The sequence below is a fragment of the Dreissena polymorpha genome, chromosome 3 (genome assembly GCF_020536995.1).
Source record: "Dreissena polymorpha isolate Duluth1 chromosome 3, UMN_Dpol_1.0, whole genome shotgun sequence".
NCBI lineage: Eukaryota > Metazoa > Mollusca > Bivalvia > Myida > Dreissenidae > Dreissena > Dreissena polymorpha.
In genome coordinates, this window is record NC_068357.1 from 80891959 (window position 1) to 80905721 (window position 13763).

Genomic DNA, 13763 nt, shown 5'->3' on the forward strand with positions numbered 1-13763 from the left:
ATATATATATATATATATATATATATATATATTCAAATTGATATTTGTAACCTTTTATTTCTAACAAGGGATTTAATGCCTTTGGGTGATCAAGTACTTTAGACGTCAAACCATTTGTATAACCACATACTGTTCTACCAATACAAATGCATACTCGAACGTATTTGCTGCAATTAATATAATCTTCATGTAATATAGAACACATTATGGTACGGTTGTAAAATTAAAGACTTGATTTCTTTATCTAACGACATGCAAATCACACCAATCCACTTTCAAAGTACTTGATCACCATTTGGCATTAACACATATGACCAGGCTCGATTTGACGTTTTTATAATTCTAATATTTAAGGATATGTGATAATTCAGTTGCATTAAAAGAGACATTATGAAAACTGTTTTGTTTTACTGTACACATAATTCTGTACCATAGTGCTTAGGATTGGTAAACAATAATTAGTTAATGGCATTCTGAGCAACACCGAACGAACTCTTGAATGGTTCAGATGTTTCCAGTTAAGAAAGAGCTAAACCATTAAATACTGTTAAAACGATTATGACTGCAAAACTAGAAGAATACGTTAGGGCCTTTGTAGCATAGTGGTTATGACGTTCGCCTACGCACCTGGAGCTTGAAAATTCGAGCTCAACACGGGTTGCGATCTGACACGAAAAGCTGGCAACGTATCAGCTAGTGAAATCGAGGGGTTGGGATTTCTTTCAGCATAAATAATAAATATAAGGGGAACAGATTTTCATCAGTAAAGGTGTCTCGCAAGTCAAATTGGCCGGGAAACTGAACTGAAGATCCGGGACTGGTTCTACATAACAAATAAGGCCTTTCAATTCTGTACTTATTGATTTTGAACAGTACATGTACACTTGAAGAATTTTCTAACGCAACACGTATTCAAATCAATAAAGCTCCCTTATTTTATGAGGAAATTTGAACTCAGACTAATTTAACACATATCTAGTTCTTCCTGTAACTTATATTGAAATTGTTCAACATTAAAATATCAAACATAACAAATTAAAAAAATCTCAAAATCGTACATCGTAAAATAATTATGTGGAAAGTAAAACGTATTAACTAACACGTCTTTATGATTAACCAGCTTGCAATATTGTGCTCATGAACGTTCATACAAGCCATATTTCTTAAAATTGATGTTATGTTTTCCTGGTGTAAAAAACCACCGAAAATGATAGAATTGAAATTAAATTGGAATTGTATATAGTGTTGTACTGCCTTTGGTGATTTTTCGAACGCAGCATTTTTCAAAGATAAATATCTCAGTTATAAGGTAATATTTTGATTTAAAATTGTACATGGTATCATTTGACTACAGTACGTGCAAGCAAACGTTGCGATCATTCATCCATGGCGATTGGATGCTTCAGAAGGTGGAGAAGGCAGCCTTCAACATGCCGTTTGCGCTGTTGCGCTCCTATAATCTTATACGAGATATAATGATTTATAAATTAATGTTATATTTTCCTGGTGTATTAAACCACCTAAAATGAAGAAATCGAAAAAAATTAAAATCATATCGCGTTTTACCATGTTCATGTGCAAAAAATGAAACCACACACACCCCACGTACAAAAGCGTCCGTTTGTCATGGATGAATGATTGTATCGATATTTTGCACTGAATATAGTCAAATGATCACATGCGCAATTTTAAATCAAAATCTTTATTCATTACAGAGATATTCAAGTATTGAAAAGTTGTGCGTTAAACAAGTCTTCAACATAACGCTATTTTTCATTTAGTAAAAACCGATAACGTGCGTATCAAATATTTATAATATACATTTGTAAATCTTGACAATGGACTAATGAACATTCCGAGAAAGCAGTTTGTAATCAGTTTAGTTGATTCAAACCAAGAAAGTTTGGTGTAAAGAAGTGCACAAATTATAAGACAATTACCAATAATGAGGCATACTATTGGGTCACCTTTGATGCCTGTGCGAAAATATCGATATAGCTTTTGATCCTTTCGAAAACCTAGGATAGGTGCCCCCCACCCCCCACCCCCCCGGAGAACTGCCCCCTCAAAGATTTCTCGCTGGGCGGAGAACTGCCCCTCAGTGTTTTATAATCGGCGGAGAACTGCCCCCACACAGTTTTTTAGTGGGCGGAGAACTGCCCTCCTGCTGAAAAATAGGGGGTGGAGAAGTGCCCTCCTGTCAGAATTGAAGACCCGGAGAAGTTCCCCCTAAATAAAGAAATTGCGCGGCGAGTAAAGTCGATATATAGATCGAGTATTACAATGACAAAAAACGCCAATAACTTTCTTGCTAATATGGTTAGAAAGTAAGCGAAATTTATGCAATTAATTCAAGGTATAAAACAGCATATAATACCTGCATCGGCATCGACGTCGCCATATCGATAATAACTTTCCCTCTTTTGCCTTTCAATAGTTATCGCGGCTGAATTATTTGATATTTTCCCCGTCAGTAAAATAAACAATTAGTATGCAATTTATTTCATCCTTATGCAAGCTGAAAACGATAATTTTTTTTTGTTTATTTTCTCCAATAACGGATTTCGACGGTTCAATATAATAAACCCGTATGCGGCTTTCTTCAGAGGTAACAAGTGCTCAACAATTAAAGTCCGCCCGGTCTACCAATTAAAAGATTAAAAGATCGCGGTGCTTATCGTTAACGGTAACACATTCGCAGCCTGCCTAATTAGCGGCAAATAACAGCAAACTGAAACCGATTTTGTTTTTGAAAATGCACGACACGCTTTGCTCAAAGTGCATAAATAATAACCATATGTTATTCTATCGTAACAATGATACGCAAACTTGACACGTCAAAATGTATTTAAATAAAATGTGATTTTGTAATATGAGCTTAATGATTAAAATCGGATAAATAGGTTCAAAATTTCAACTTATTGAAAGTGTTTTAATACATGTCAAACTGTTTAATCGGCTTAATTGAATACATCGGCTAACTTCACACGCTGTTTAACCCCGCTATTCACCTTAGAGTACGTTTTACATTGCGCCCAGCAGACCCGCATGAAAACATTCGATCCATTCAATTGTCTGATTTGAGCAAAATCCACCGGAACATTAGCAACCGCATCCTTGTACTATAGGATGTAACACTACTCAGTGTAGGGAAATGCGGACCTCTCTCTGCATGTTCATGAGAAACATATATACACATAAATAATAAATGTGGGTCCAATAACAATTACGCATAACCAGTTAATTTCGTCCCAAATTCCCTAAGACTTTCAGGGTCAGTGCTGGATCAGTAAATCGTCAGGGGAAGACGAATTGAACTATCATATAAACGTCGTATGTTGATATCACAGTGTTTCTTTCAAGATATCAAATAACACGAATTTTAGGGAAAGAAATAAATAAATACCTATCGGTTAAAAATGTAATTTGTCTTGTATTGTGAGAAAAAAAAACAACACCAAAATAGTTGTGTCCACGATAGAAGGGAAATCGTTTTATTATCAAGCCTCACATGTGTGGCATACACGGTCAGTTCTGTCTGAAAATCTTTCCTGCAAGTCAAAATAGGCTACCGACATTTGCCAGTTTGCGATAAATAGCACAATGTGACTTCATTTTTCGATCTTATAGTATTGTGGTTTGATTTTCCCTTTACTAGACGCAATGAGATTTTTATAGACCCGCGTCATGCGAAAATGGGTCTAATGCAATATGCTGCCAGCGTAGCTTAAGCTCAGTCTTGTCAAGATATGCATACTGAAGAGGATTCTCATGAGATACCACGAAACTGTGTGTGCTTTTGTTAAAGAGGAACGCGTTTCCAATGACCAGACTGCGCAAGAGCGCAGGCTGGGATTGAGCTACGCATGCAGCATGGCATAAGACCAATTTTCGCATGACGCGGATGTAGCAGTGTTATTTGTATGTGTGGAAAGAAAACTGCGTCTTAATCTAATATTAACCTACCATATCTTACAATAACGAAGAAATAAATCCACAATAAGTCATAGAGGACACACATTATTTGATATCATGTACTACATGTGTAACTACGAACAATATTATGTAGTTTAATATAACTGCACTTCATAAAAAAAACATTTCATGCGGTGGATATGCTTCTATGAAGTGAAAAAAGGAATACAACAATACTTAAACCTTTGTTTTTAATTGAATGACTTCAAAAACGTAAATTTTCAACATTTATTTCAAAGTCATGATATACGCCGAATGTCTAATTTAAAGACATTTCTTGTTTCAGTATACAGTGTTATTTTTACCTGTCCGCGCTTGAAACGTAATGATCGTCATTTCACTTTGAGAAAGCGCTTTGCGACTTTTTGTGTGTTTTGCAAGGTAACTCCCACGCGCTCACATAACATTTGAAATAAAAGCTAAGTGTGAATTGCATTTACATGTAACACGTTTCAAAGTTATAAGTTCTCATTTTACCATTTTAACAGGCAAAATAAGTATCTAGAACATTCCTTTAAGGCGTAAAAATGTGTTTGTTTATTAACTTAGCTAAAAAAATAACAAATTAGAGATTTCAGATTATGTCTGCATGCAAAGGCATATCCTTATTAAAGTGGGAAAATGTATTTAAAACAGAAGAAAACTAAAGCCAACCTACCTACCCTATGTTTTGATAATGTTTGTTCACAGTATGACAAATACTTGACAATCGATATCAACATTTAAGTTTTCCGACGAAGAAGTTATACATCGCACGTTTATTGTATGCTCCCGCTGAAGAACACGCTGTCTATTCTCGTGTGCAGCGGATGAACAAGACCAAAGACCTATAGATAACAGGTCTTTGACAAGACGTATGCATCAGGTGACCGAGGGTTACATACTTGAAGGTTGCATTCGACCAAGAACAGTGTCGCTAAGGGTTCTTCTTGAATGCCCATAATAGGTACTTTTAAGAGCAATTTATGCGATGGATAGAAACCCGTTTCTTGTTACAAGTCTCGTTTTTAAACCATTTACTCAGTCTTAAATCAAAGACAGCTTTAATATCTTAAATTCGATTTCTAGTTTGGTCAATTTGTCCCGACATTTCACTTACGTTATATTTTTTATTATCATACACGATAAATGTTGGTGTTGTGAAGCCCAGGGTTTCAGTTTATGCATGGAGTAAATGAATTTATAGCATTTAGTTGATCAAAAGTGGATGGTTTTTCATTAAATAATATTAAGCATATTTTACATAAGTTATTACTTTGCCTACTGTTGTATTAAGCAATATTTCAGAGACAACCCATAAAATTAATATCAAACACAAGTTTTAGAACTGTCCAGCTTTGTAAATATTTGTCATATCAGATAAGAAATAACAGCGTTAATCTTAGTGCACAAACTTTGTAATTACATGTTCAAAAATAGATCCATACAACAATTGAAACTTTTCAGGAGTCGTATTTCTCGCATGTGAGTTCTCAATGAAGCAGATAACAACTGAACGTGTGCTTTGAGTGCGATTTTGGTACACATTCCTTTTGTCCTAACAAATTGCTGTATTGGCTTTTTTAAAATAATATTTTAACGTATTGATTGTATTTTGTCGTACAAAACATTCTGCGGGAATATTAATTGATGTCATTTTTCAGAGGTATTGCGGTTAAAAAATGTTTATTCATTATCAATACGTGTGATATTTAAATAAGACATGCGTTCCCCGTTCCTAATCATCGATTTTGTGATCCAAAGCTGTTGATGTGGATGCTTCTCATTAACATTTGAGTCGCGTTCTGAGAAAACTGAGCTTAATGCATGTGCGTAAAGTGTCGTCCCAGATTAGCCTGTGCAGTCCGCTCAGGCAAATCAGGGACGACATTTTCCGCTTTTATGGTATTTTTAGTTTCAAGGAAGTCCCTCCCTACCGAAAATCAAGTTTAGGCGGAAAGTGTCGTCCCTGATTACCCTGTGCGGAATGCACAGGCTAATCTGGGATGACACTTTACGCACATGCATTAAGCCCTGTTATATCAGAAATAAGCTCATGTCAAATTCACTTTAAGGATTTTGAGAATAAGTATTTATTAATTGTTTAACGACGGGAACGGCAGTTTTTCCCTATTTATGAAAGTTAATTGTTTAACGCAACGCGGAAACATTAAAATCATTAACTGGTGGTGTTTTTTTTTATATAGATATGGACTGTCAGCACAATATTTGATGCCGTCTAACTCTGGTTGAAGGACCAAACTGGGACGTTGTCTTTTTCAAAGTTGTATTGTCTTATGTATTTTAGGGAAGAGGACAATTACAACGAGCGAGGCATGGTATAGGGGAGATAACCCTGGGTTATGGTTAGGTTAGGGTTAGTGTTAGGGGTCGGATTAGGGTTAAGGTATGGGTTAAGGCTAACCCTAACCCGAAACCGACCCCTAACCCTTACCATAACCCTCTACCCCCCCCCCCCCCCCCATGCGCATTACAATACCATGCATCGCTCGTTGTCGTTGTCCGCTTCCCGTAATGTTAAGCCAATAAATCTTCCCATTGTATGTTATTTTACTATTTAACGATGAGTTTTTCTCATTTACTCATCAAAAAGAAAACATCTAACTAAGTGTTACGACATTCTTTAGTATGACATTTTCTTTTCATGTTTTGTAGTGTATGTACGTTGTTTTTTTTTCTAAAATCTAGTAAAATCCGCGTAAGTTAAAAGATATGTTCTTACTTCAAACGTACCTATGCACACACTATGACATTTTATTAGATTCCAATAACTTTTTGAACGAAATAACGTTTGACTGTTTACTGCCTTCACAGCTGTTTTATGGTGGACGAACCAGTTATCGAACACCTAAGAAATTAAGTTAAATTTGCAAACACTTAAAATAACAAAAACAATTTGTTTTAACAAATAACTAACAGTTCAATCATTAAATAACTTATATGTAAAATTTTCAAGCAAATATCCGTCAAGAATTCATAACAATGATTCCTTGTTTATTGTCACCTCTAGCAGACAAAACAAAATGGCGGCCGATGTAAACATGACCTATTACCGAACAGTTCATAAATACTACTCCAGTGAATATAAACAAACATGAAACTGAACATTTTTTTTTGAAACATGAAAATTAACAAAATTAGAAAAGCATGTAGCTTTGAACACAAATACACAAGTCTATTCCTCTGCAATATTGTGGCAAGGACAATAGAACGGGTCATTTCTCCTAACAACATTTGTGGCTGTGCAAAACTGCAAGTGCACCCAGTGGCTACAGTTATCAAAGTCACACTTGGCCCACTTTACAAATATCAATGATACGCAGTTAGCAAGTTCTTTTGGCTGAAAGAGGCTGCATACACAACAAGTTTCATCATCATCTTCATCTTCAGAGGATTCAACATCAGTGTTTAGATGGGAGGGTCCAGGCTCTGGGTAAGTGTGTTGTTTTGTTGATTGTTTTTTTTTTCAGTTGTTTGTTCCTTGTTTGTGAAGCTGTTTCTTTTGTGGGCATAAGCTTCGAATGTTTGTTGGATTGTTCAGTTTGTTGCTTGTTTTTCTGTTCATTTGTTGTTTCAGCTCTTTCCCTGAGTTTCTGTTCAATTATCGGATCTGTTATTTCTTTGCCAGATGTAAATTCAAGAATGTTATTCTTTTTCTTTGCATTGTTGAATTCTTTCTTTTTGTTAATGACAACTTCTGCTTCATAGAAGAAAACATCAGGATTTCTTTCATGCATGTTTTTGTTGATTTCAGGAACAGATGGTTCAGCAACATATGGTAGCGAAGTGGTAAAATGCTCCTTGCTAACAGCTGACTCGTCAACAGGAAAAACACCTGATTTCTTGAAGGCAGATCGAAGATTTTCCACAGACAATGCTGCTACGTATGCAGCAGATCCAAGAGGAGCAACATTGTACCTTGTTATTTTTGTAGAGGGATTTTCTCTGATAAATCTGTGACACATGGAGTTGTAGATTTTTTGAAGGGGTCCAAAACAACCCACATCAAGGGGTTGAAGGACATGGCTTGTGTGGGCCGGTAAGATGAATAGAATAATGTTATTCTTCTTTGCCCAATCCAGCACTGGAACATTTATGTGGCTTTTATGACCATCAAGCAGAACAAGGATAGGCTGTGACTTGTCCACTCTTTGCACATATCTGAGGAAATGGGTGTCCATGTAGTGTAAAAACACAGCTGAATTTGACCAGCCACTGTCAGACATACACCCTGATGACCCTTGTGTAGACCCTTGTAACAGATCTGCTTTCAGGCGTTTCCCTTTGAAAACAAAGAATGGTGGAAGCTGTGTGCCTAATGCGTTTCCACATCCAATTATTGTTGTAACGCAGGACCTTGACGAAGTAACTGCTGGTGCCTTCAATGTGCCACTTATTATGAATGGTGGGGTATGCTCTGTTTGGATACCTTTTTCGTCAATGTTATAGACAAACTCAGGTTTGTTGTGGAGGTCATGTTTTTCAACAACGCTCATCAAATTGTTGAAATATTCATGAACATTGGCCTCTGATGTGGCTTCAGCTCTGTAGTTGGACAGTGCCCTCGGACGAACAACTCGCAACTCAGGCCATCGCTGCTGGAAACCCTTAAACCATTTCACAGACAAAGGTTTATCATTTGGCCTTTTACCAAGGAACACTGCATAGTTTGTAGCACTTGCTACAACTTCACTGATGGTATAACCATACCCAAGGGCAGCCATTGTCTTGACATGGTCAACTAGTTTGACCTCTTCTTCCTGAGAGAAGAGTGGAGCTGGTCCGGGTTTGAGGCATTCAGGGTCAATAACCCCTTTCACACGGTCCCATAGTGTAGTATGAGGAACACCATACTGTTTTGCAACAGTTCTTACTGGCAAGCCACTGTCTTTTACTTTAAGGTATGCATTGTGAAGAGCTGTTGGTGAGTAAAGACCTCTGTGTTTAATTATCTTCTTAGGATTAGACTGAAAAAAAAGAAAAACAAACTTAACTTTATGATGATCAATTGTCAAGAAAGAAAAGCTGGAATATTTTTTCGGAACTGTGCTGTAGCTCTAAGAGCGATAATAAAACAAAGTCACATGACTATCACATGACTGTCACGTGACCCGGACTCGACGAAAAAATCTACGTCTGCTGCAACCAAAATTGCAAATGGAAATACGCTTTTTGGTGTGTAAATGCACGTTTTGATAAATGCATTCAAAAAGTAATAGCAAAAAATACATAAAACCGTGTAAATAACAATAAATGCATTTCTTTTACCTGTTTTCGGCGCATTTGTTGCAAGCTTAGTGGACAAGTAGGTCACGGACTTCATAAATGACCATTTGTTTATGGATGTGACGTCATGCGCACTTTTGCGCATGCGCATATAGAACCAAAACAAACCGTCCGATATCAGGTTCTGTTCGATAATAGGTACTTACACGATACATGTATACTCTTTTTAACTGTTTTATCTCTTTCGTAAAGATAATTTATAGACAAATACGTGATACGTTCTTACAAATGAAAAACGTTGAAACGTTATTTTAAATGATAGGACAGACCCGTTATCGGTCATAACTTGAAGTGGTAAAAGAATGCATACGCTGTAACAGTGCCTATCGCATAATCTTCATATCTGCACCCATGCATTGTGTTATACCCGGAGCTCAATACGAAAGACATTGTATTTCATTTTCAGAAAACGTAAAGTTTATTTTGTGTGCGGCATGGTGATCTTTGTAAGCGAATTGTCTGTAGTGTTAAGGTGTGATTTTTTTCTAATGTTTTATCATTGCGTTAGTAAATTGCATAACACACAAGTACACGAACATTATTTAAACGCACAGTGTATTATCGGAGGTTTTAATATAATATCTCTTGTTAAAACTACCACGGTTTAAACAGTAATGATGTGATTAACACTATCATTTTGTAAAGATAATCATACAAACGAGCTACAACCCAACCATTGATTCGATTTCTGACTCAGATTTGACAAGGAAGGACTCGTCAGTGATTTAACTAGACATACAGATGATATACTGGATCTGATAGGTAAATTTCGTTTTTGAAACATTTCATTGAATGTAACTTTACATGCACAAAACGTTGTATTGTGTAGTATTGCGTTTGTAATATAATTACATATTACTCAATTTATTTTTGTCGGTAGGGCGACACAAGACAAACTCACAAGCGTCGGGATTTAACCTGGCTCACCTACGTCAAAAGCTTGTGTACCACTGCGCTACTTTGACAGTCTGTCTAGTTGTTTCAAGTGTATGAGTTGTTGTGTTGTTGTTGGTTTCTAGTCTATTGGCTTAAACCAATGGGCTGTATAACCGAAAATCGAAAAGACGTCTCGTCGATTAAGTGTAAAAATGCGGTATAAACTCCCGGAATAAGGAGGATGTTGGCAGACGAAATAGATAAAATAATGTACTTTGAATTTTCTAATTCATTCAACTATTTACTTAGAAACTTTTTTTAATGATTTTCTTCTGAGAATTTTCAAACACCGTTTCTACTGAATTTTTTGCTAAGACCATTTAAGTGAAAAAAATATATGAAAATAAAACATATTTCGTTCGTACAACAATTCTGTTATTGGCAAAAACTAGACAACGTTTACTATATATATTATGTTTCGCTTCGGAAGATAAAAGGGTGCGTTGCACAGTGGTACGGCATCCGTTCCGAATCGCGACGACACATGTTCGAATATCGGCGACGGAAGTGTGTTTTTTTCAACTGTTCCTCTTACTTTAAACAATAGTTAAGTCTATTAAATTTTAAAACATTAAAGATTTGTAAGTTATCATACTCTTATGACATTTGAAAAAAATGCCAACATCTCCAATCAATTCCCTTAACAACGTGGATGGGGACGAGATTTTGATTATTTATTTTATGCTTTCCGGTGGTTTATAGAGAAATATCAGTGAATAAAAGCTGATAATTTCACTGTTTCAAACAATGAAAATTATCAGTGAAAATTATCGATAATTTTCACTGTTTATGTTAAATGACGTCATTTTTTGACGAAATGACGTCATTTTCCCAACGAAATTCTTTAGTTAAACTCTTTAACAATGTATATAAACTGTAAAATAAAGCATAAAATAAATAGAGGATATTTGTTGGATTCGGTGGATTATCGATTTTAATTCACGAGTGATCATAGAAAATAATATTTTTACGAGTGGCGCAGCCACGAGTGAAAATATATATTTTATATGATCACGAGTGAATTAAAATCGATAATCCATCGAATCCAACAAATTTTCTTTTTATTTTATGCTTTATTTCACAGTTTATATACATTGTTAAAGAGTTTAACTAAAGAATTTCGTTGGGAACATGACGTCATTTCGTCAAAAAAATGACGTCATTTAACATAAACAGTGAAAATTATCGATAATTTTCACTGATAATTTTTATTGTTTGAAACAGTGAAATTATCAGTTTTAATTCACTGATATTTCTCTATAAACCACCGGAAAGCATAAAATAAAAAGAAAATTTGTTGGGTTCGGTGGATTATCGATTTTAATTCACTCGTGATCATATAAAATGTATATTTTCACTCGTGGCTGCGCCACTCGTGAAAATATTATTTTCTATGATCAATCGTGAATTAAAATCGAAAATCCACCGAATCCAACAAATATCCTCTATATTATCACAGTTTCACAACTTGTTTCATATATGCCATCATTCAAATAAAGATGGTCCTAACATTTTTTTGCATTTGTTTCCATACTGAGTTTTGTGTTTACAACAAAGTGATTTTGACATTTGATTTTGAGCTTACATACTTTTTCAATGTAAATATGAATGGGGTACGTTACTTTAATGGTACCTTTTCTCAGATTTTGGCAGAAATTGGAGTTTGTCATTAAATACTTTATATTGATAAAGGTAGACATTGGATCTAAAAAGCTCCAGTAAACATCAAGAATACAATTACAGAAAGAAAACAAATAACCTTAGCTGGGCTTGAACCACTGAACCCAGGAGTAAAAGTCTAACGCTTAGACCACTCGGCCATCAATGCTCATCCAATGAGTTATGTATTTTTTACCTTATATAAGCAATCCTCGTAGTGTCTAAAATGATAACGACAACATAACTCCAAATTATTCAATCGTTTCGCGTTGCAACGCTTTATAATTTTCAGATTTTTAAAATCGTCAAAAATTGCATATCATGGACATTTTAGAGCATGAAACAATTATTTGTTTATTTTGTCATTTTACCAAAACGTGAAAATGTCCCTTTAACTAGTTTTAACGGATAAATAATTGTCTTTTTTGCAGAAGAATGCAATATCGTTAAACTGTGTGGTGGCAAACATTTACCTTGCGATTTCGGGCGGAAAGACCGGGAGTCAAATTACAGTATGTAATATTAATCTGCAAATTATGATGCATATTATTATAAATTATTTGAATAATTTATATTGTGCTCCATAAGACAACATGCGTGTAATATTTTAGTATGTAACGAAGTCGGTAAATTTAACAAAAACAAAAACAACAAAACAACAGCAATTACAAATAACGAATAGTTCCTTTCTGCTTAAATGATAATGATGCGATCGTTATAGTATACACGCTGGTAATGCGGATACTTCGATAACAGATGGCACTTCGATAACAGAGAACAACAAAAGCCACGCGCGAGAGTTAAGTTCCTCAGTGTTTTCAAAAGCTATGTCCTAAAGATTAGTTTTTAGGACAAGGCACATGGTCGACCTGATAAATTGTGTATCCCTTTGTACTGGGAAGAAAAAAATACGGTAATATGGTAGATGTGTGCCCCAAAAATAGAAAGTTCGCTCGAAAAAACAGCATAAACGGGGTGAACAGTAAACATTTCAACCCTATTAACTACTTAGAAATTTTGCAAGAAATTGTTTGCTATTCCAGCATGTGGAGTAATCAATGTGCTTCAAATACTGAAATTTTGATAGTATTCAATCAAATATATAAACGAGGATAGAACATTTTTTAATAGGTGGTATTCATGAAGTTGCGGATACTTTGATTCCCGATATAGGACACTTGGATAACAGAGACTTTCAACAAATTGAGCACTCTGATAACCGAGTTTTATCTTCTACCTGAAATGCATTAATGTATATTATGGTTTTTCTTACCAAACACTTTGAAGTACGAATCAATTTGAATTGTCAAGCGCGACACATTTAGAATCTATGCATAACGTAATTACAAACACATGCGAAATATAACCAATGGCGATGTTTGTTTTCAAAAATTTATTTGCTATTAATTAATACAATTAATATCATAAGTCCAATTTTTCAATAAGAGTCAAATGCTTATTTCTGAAGTAATATATTTCGAGTGACAACCGGAAATAATTGTGTACATAATGAACTTGTTTTTTTGGTGGTAACTTGAGATTCAGAGAGATGAAAATACAACGGATCATGTGGATCAACACGATTGTGTTTAATTTTTATTATAGCAGGCCTCTAGATAACGGGAGTAAGTGGATCCTAAAGCGGCAAATACACATTTGTTCTTCATAAAATCCTATGTAAAGTAACACTATACTTGGTGAATAAGATGCCAATACAAAACTGTCGCTTCTTGCATGAAAACTGAGCATTAATTAATAAAGTAGACTAACAAGTATATACTGGTAAATACTGATGAGAAAAGCGATTGAGAGTTAATAATGCGGTATACATGTGTCTTCATGATTGTCACATATCTCTTTGAAAATAAAAAAAAAACGTGAAAAAAAGCATAAACAATACACACAAT

The 13763-nt window shown here is 35.1% G+C and overlaps 2 protein-coding genes across 8 annotated transcripts in view; one reads left to right on the plus strand and one right to left on the minus strand.

Annotated features, from left to right (window-relative positions):
* Positions 1–6925: 6925 nt before the first annotated feature.
* Positions 6926–9434, minus strand: LOC127874940 (uncharacterized). The gene is made up of 2 exons (XM_052419645.1): positions 9244–9434; positions 6926–8942 (listed from the first exon to the last, which is right to left on the minus strand). The coding sequence occupies exons 1-2, from the start codon at positions 9256–9258 to the stop codon at positions 7377–7379; spliced, it is 1581 nt and encodes a 526-aa protein (XP_052275605.1). The 5' UTR covers positions 9259–9434; the 3' UTR covers positions 6926–7376.
* A 155-nt stretch (positions 9435–9589) lies between these two features.
* Positions 9590–13763, plus strand: part of LOC127874937 (transient receptor potential cation channel subfamily M member-like 2) — a 32665-nt gene continuing 28491 nt past the window's right edge. Inside the window, exons 1-4 of one of the 7 annotated variants that reach the window (XM_052419633.1) lie at positions 9590–9733; positions 9959–10023; positions 11941–12035; positions 12286–12368. The gene's annotated coding sequence lies outside the window, so the exon portion shown is untranslated. Of the gene's footprint in view, positions 10024–11889; positions 12037–12285; positions 12369–13763 lie in introns of all 7 variants that reach the window. The other 6 variants (XM_052419631.1, XM_052419632.1, XM_052419629.1 and 3 more) reach the window with 6 other exon arrangements.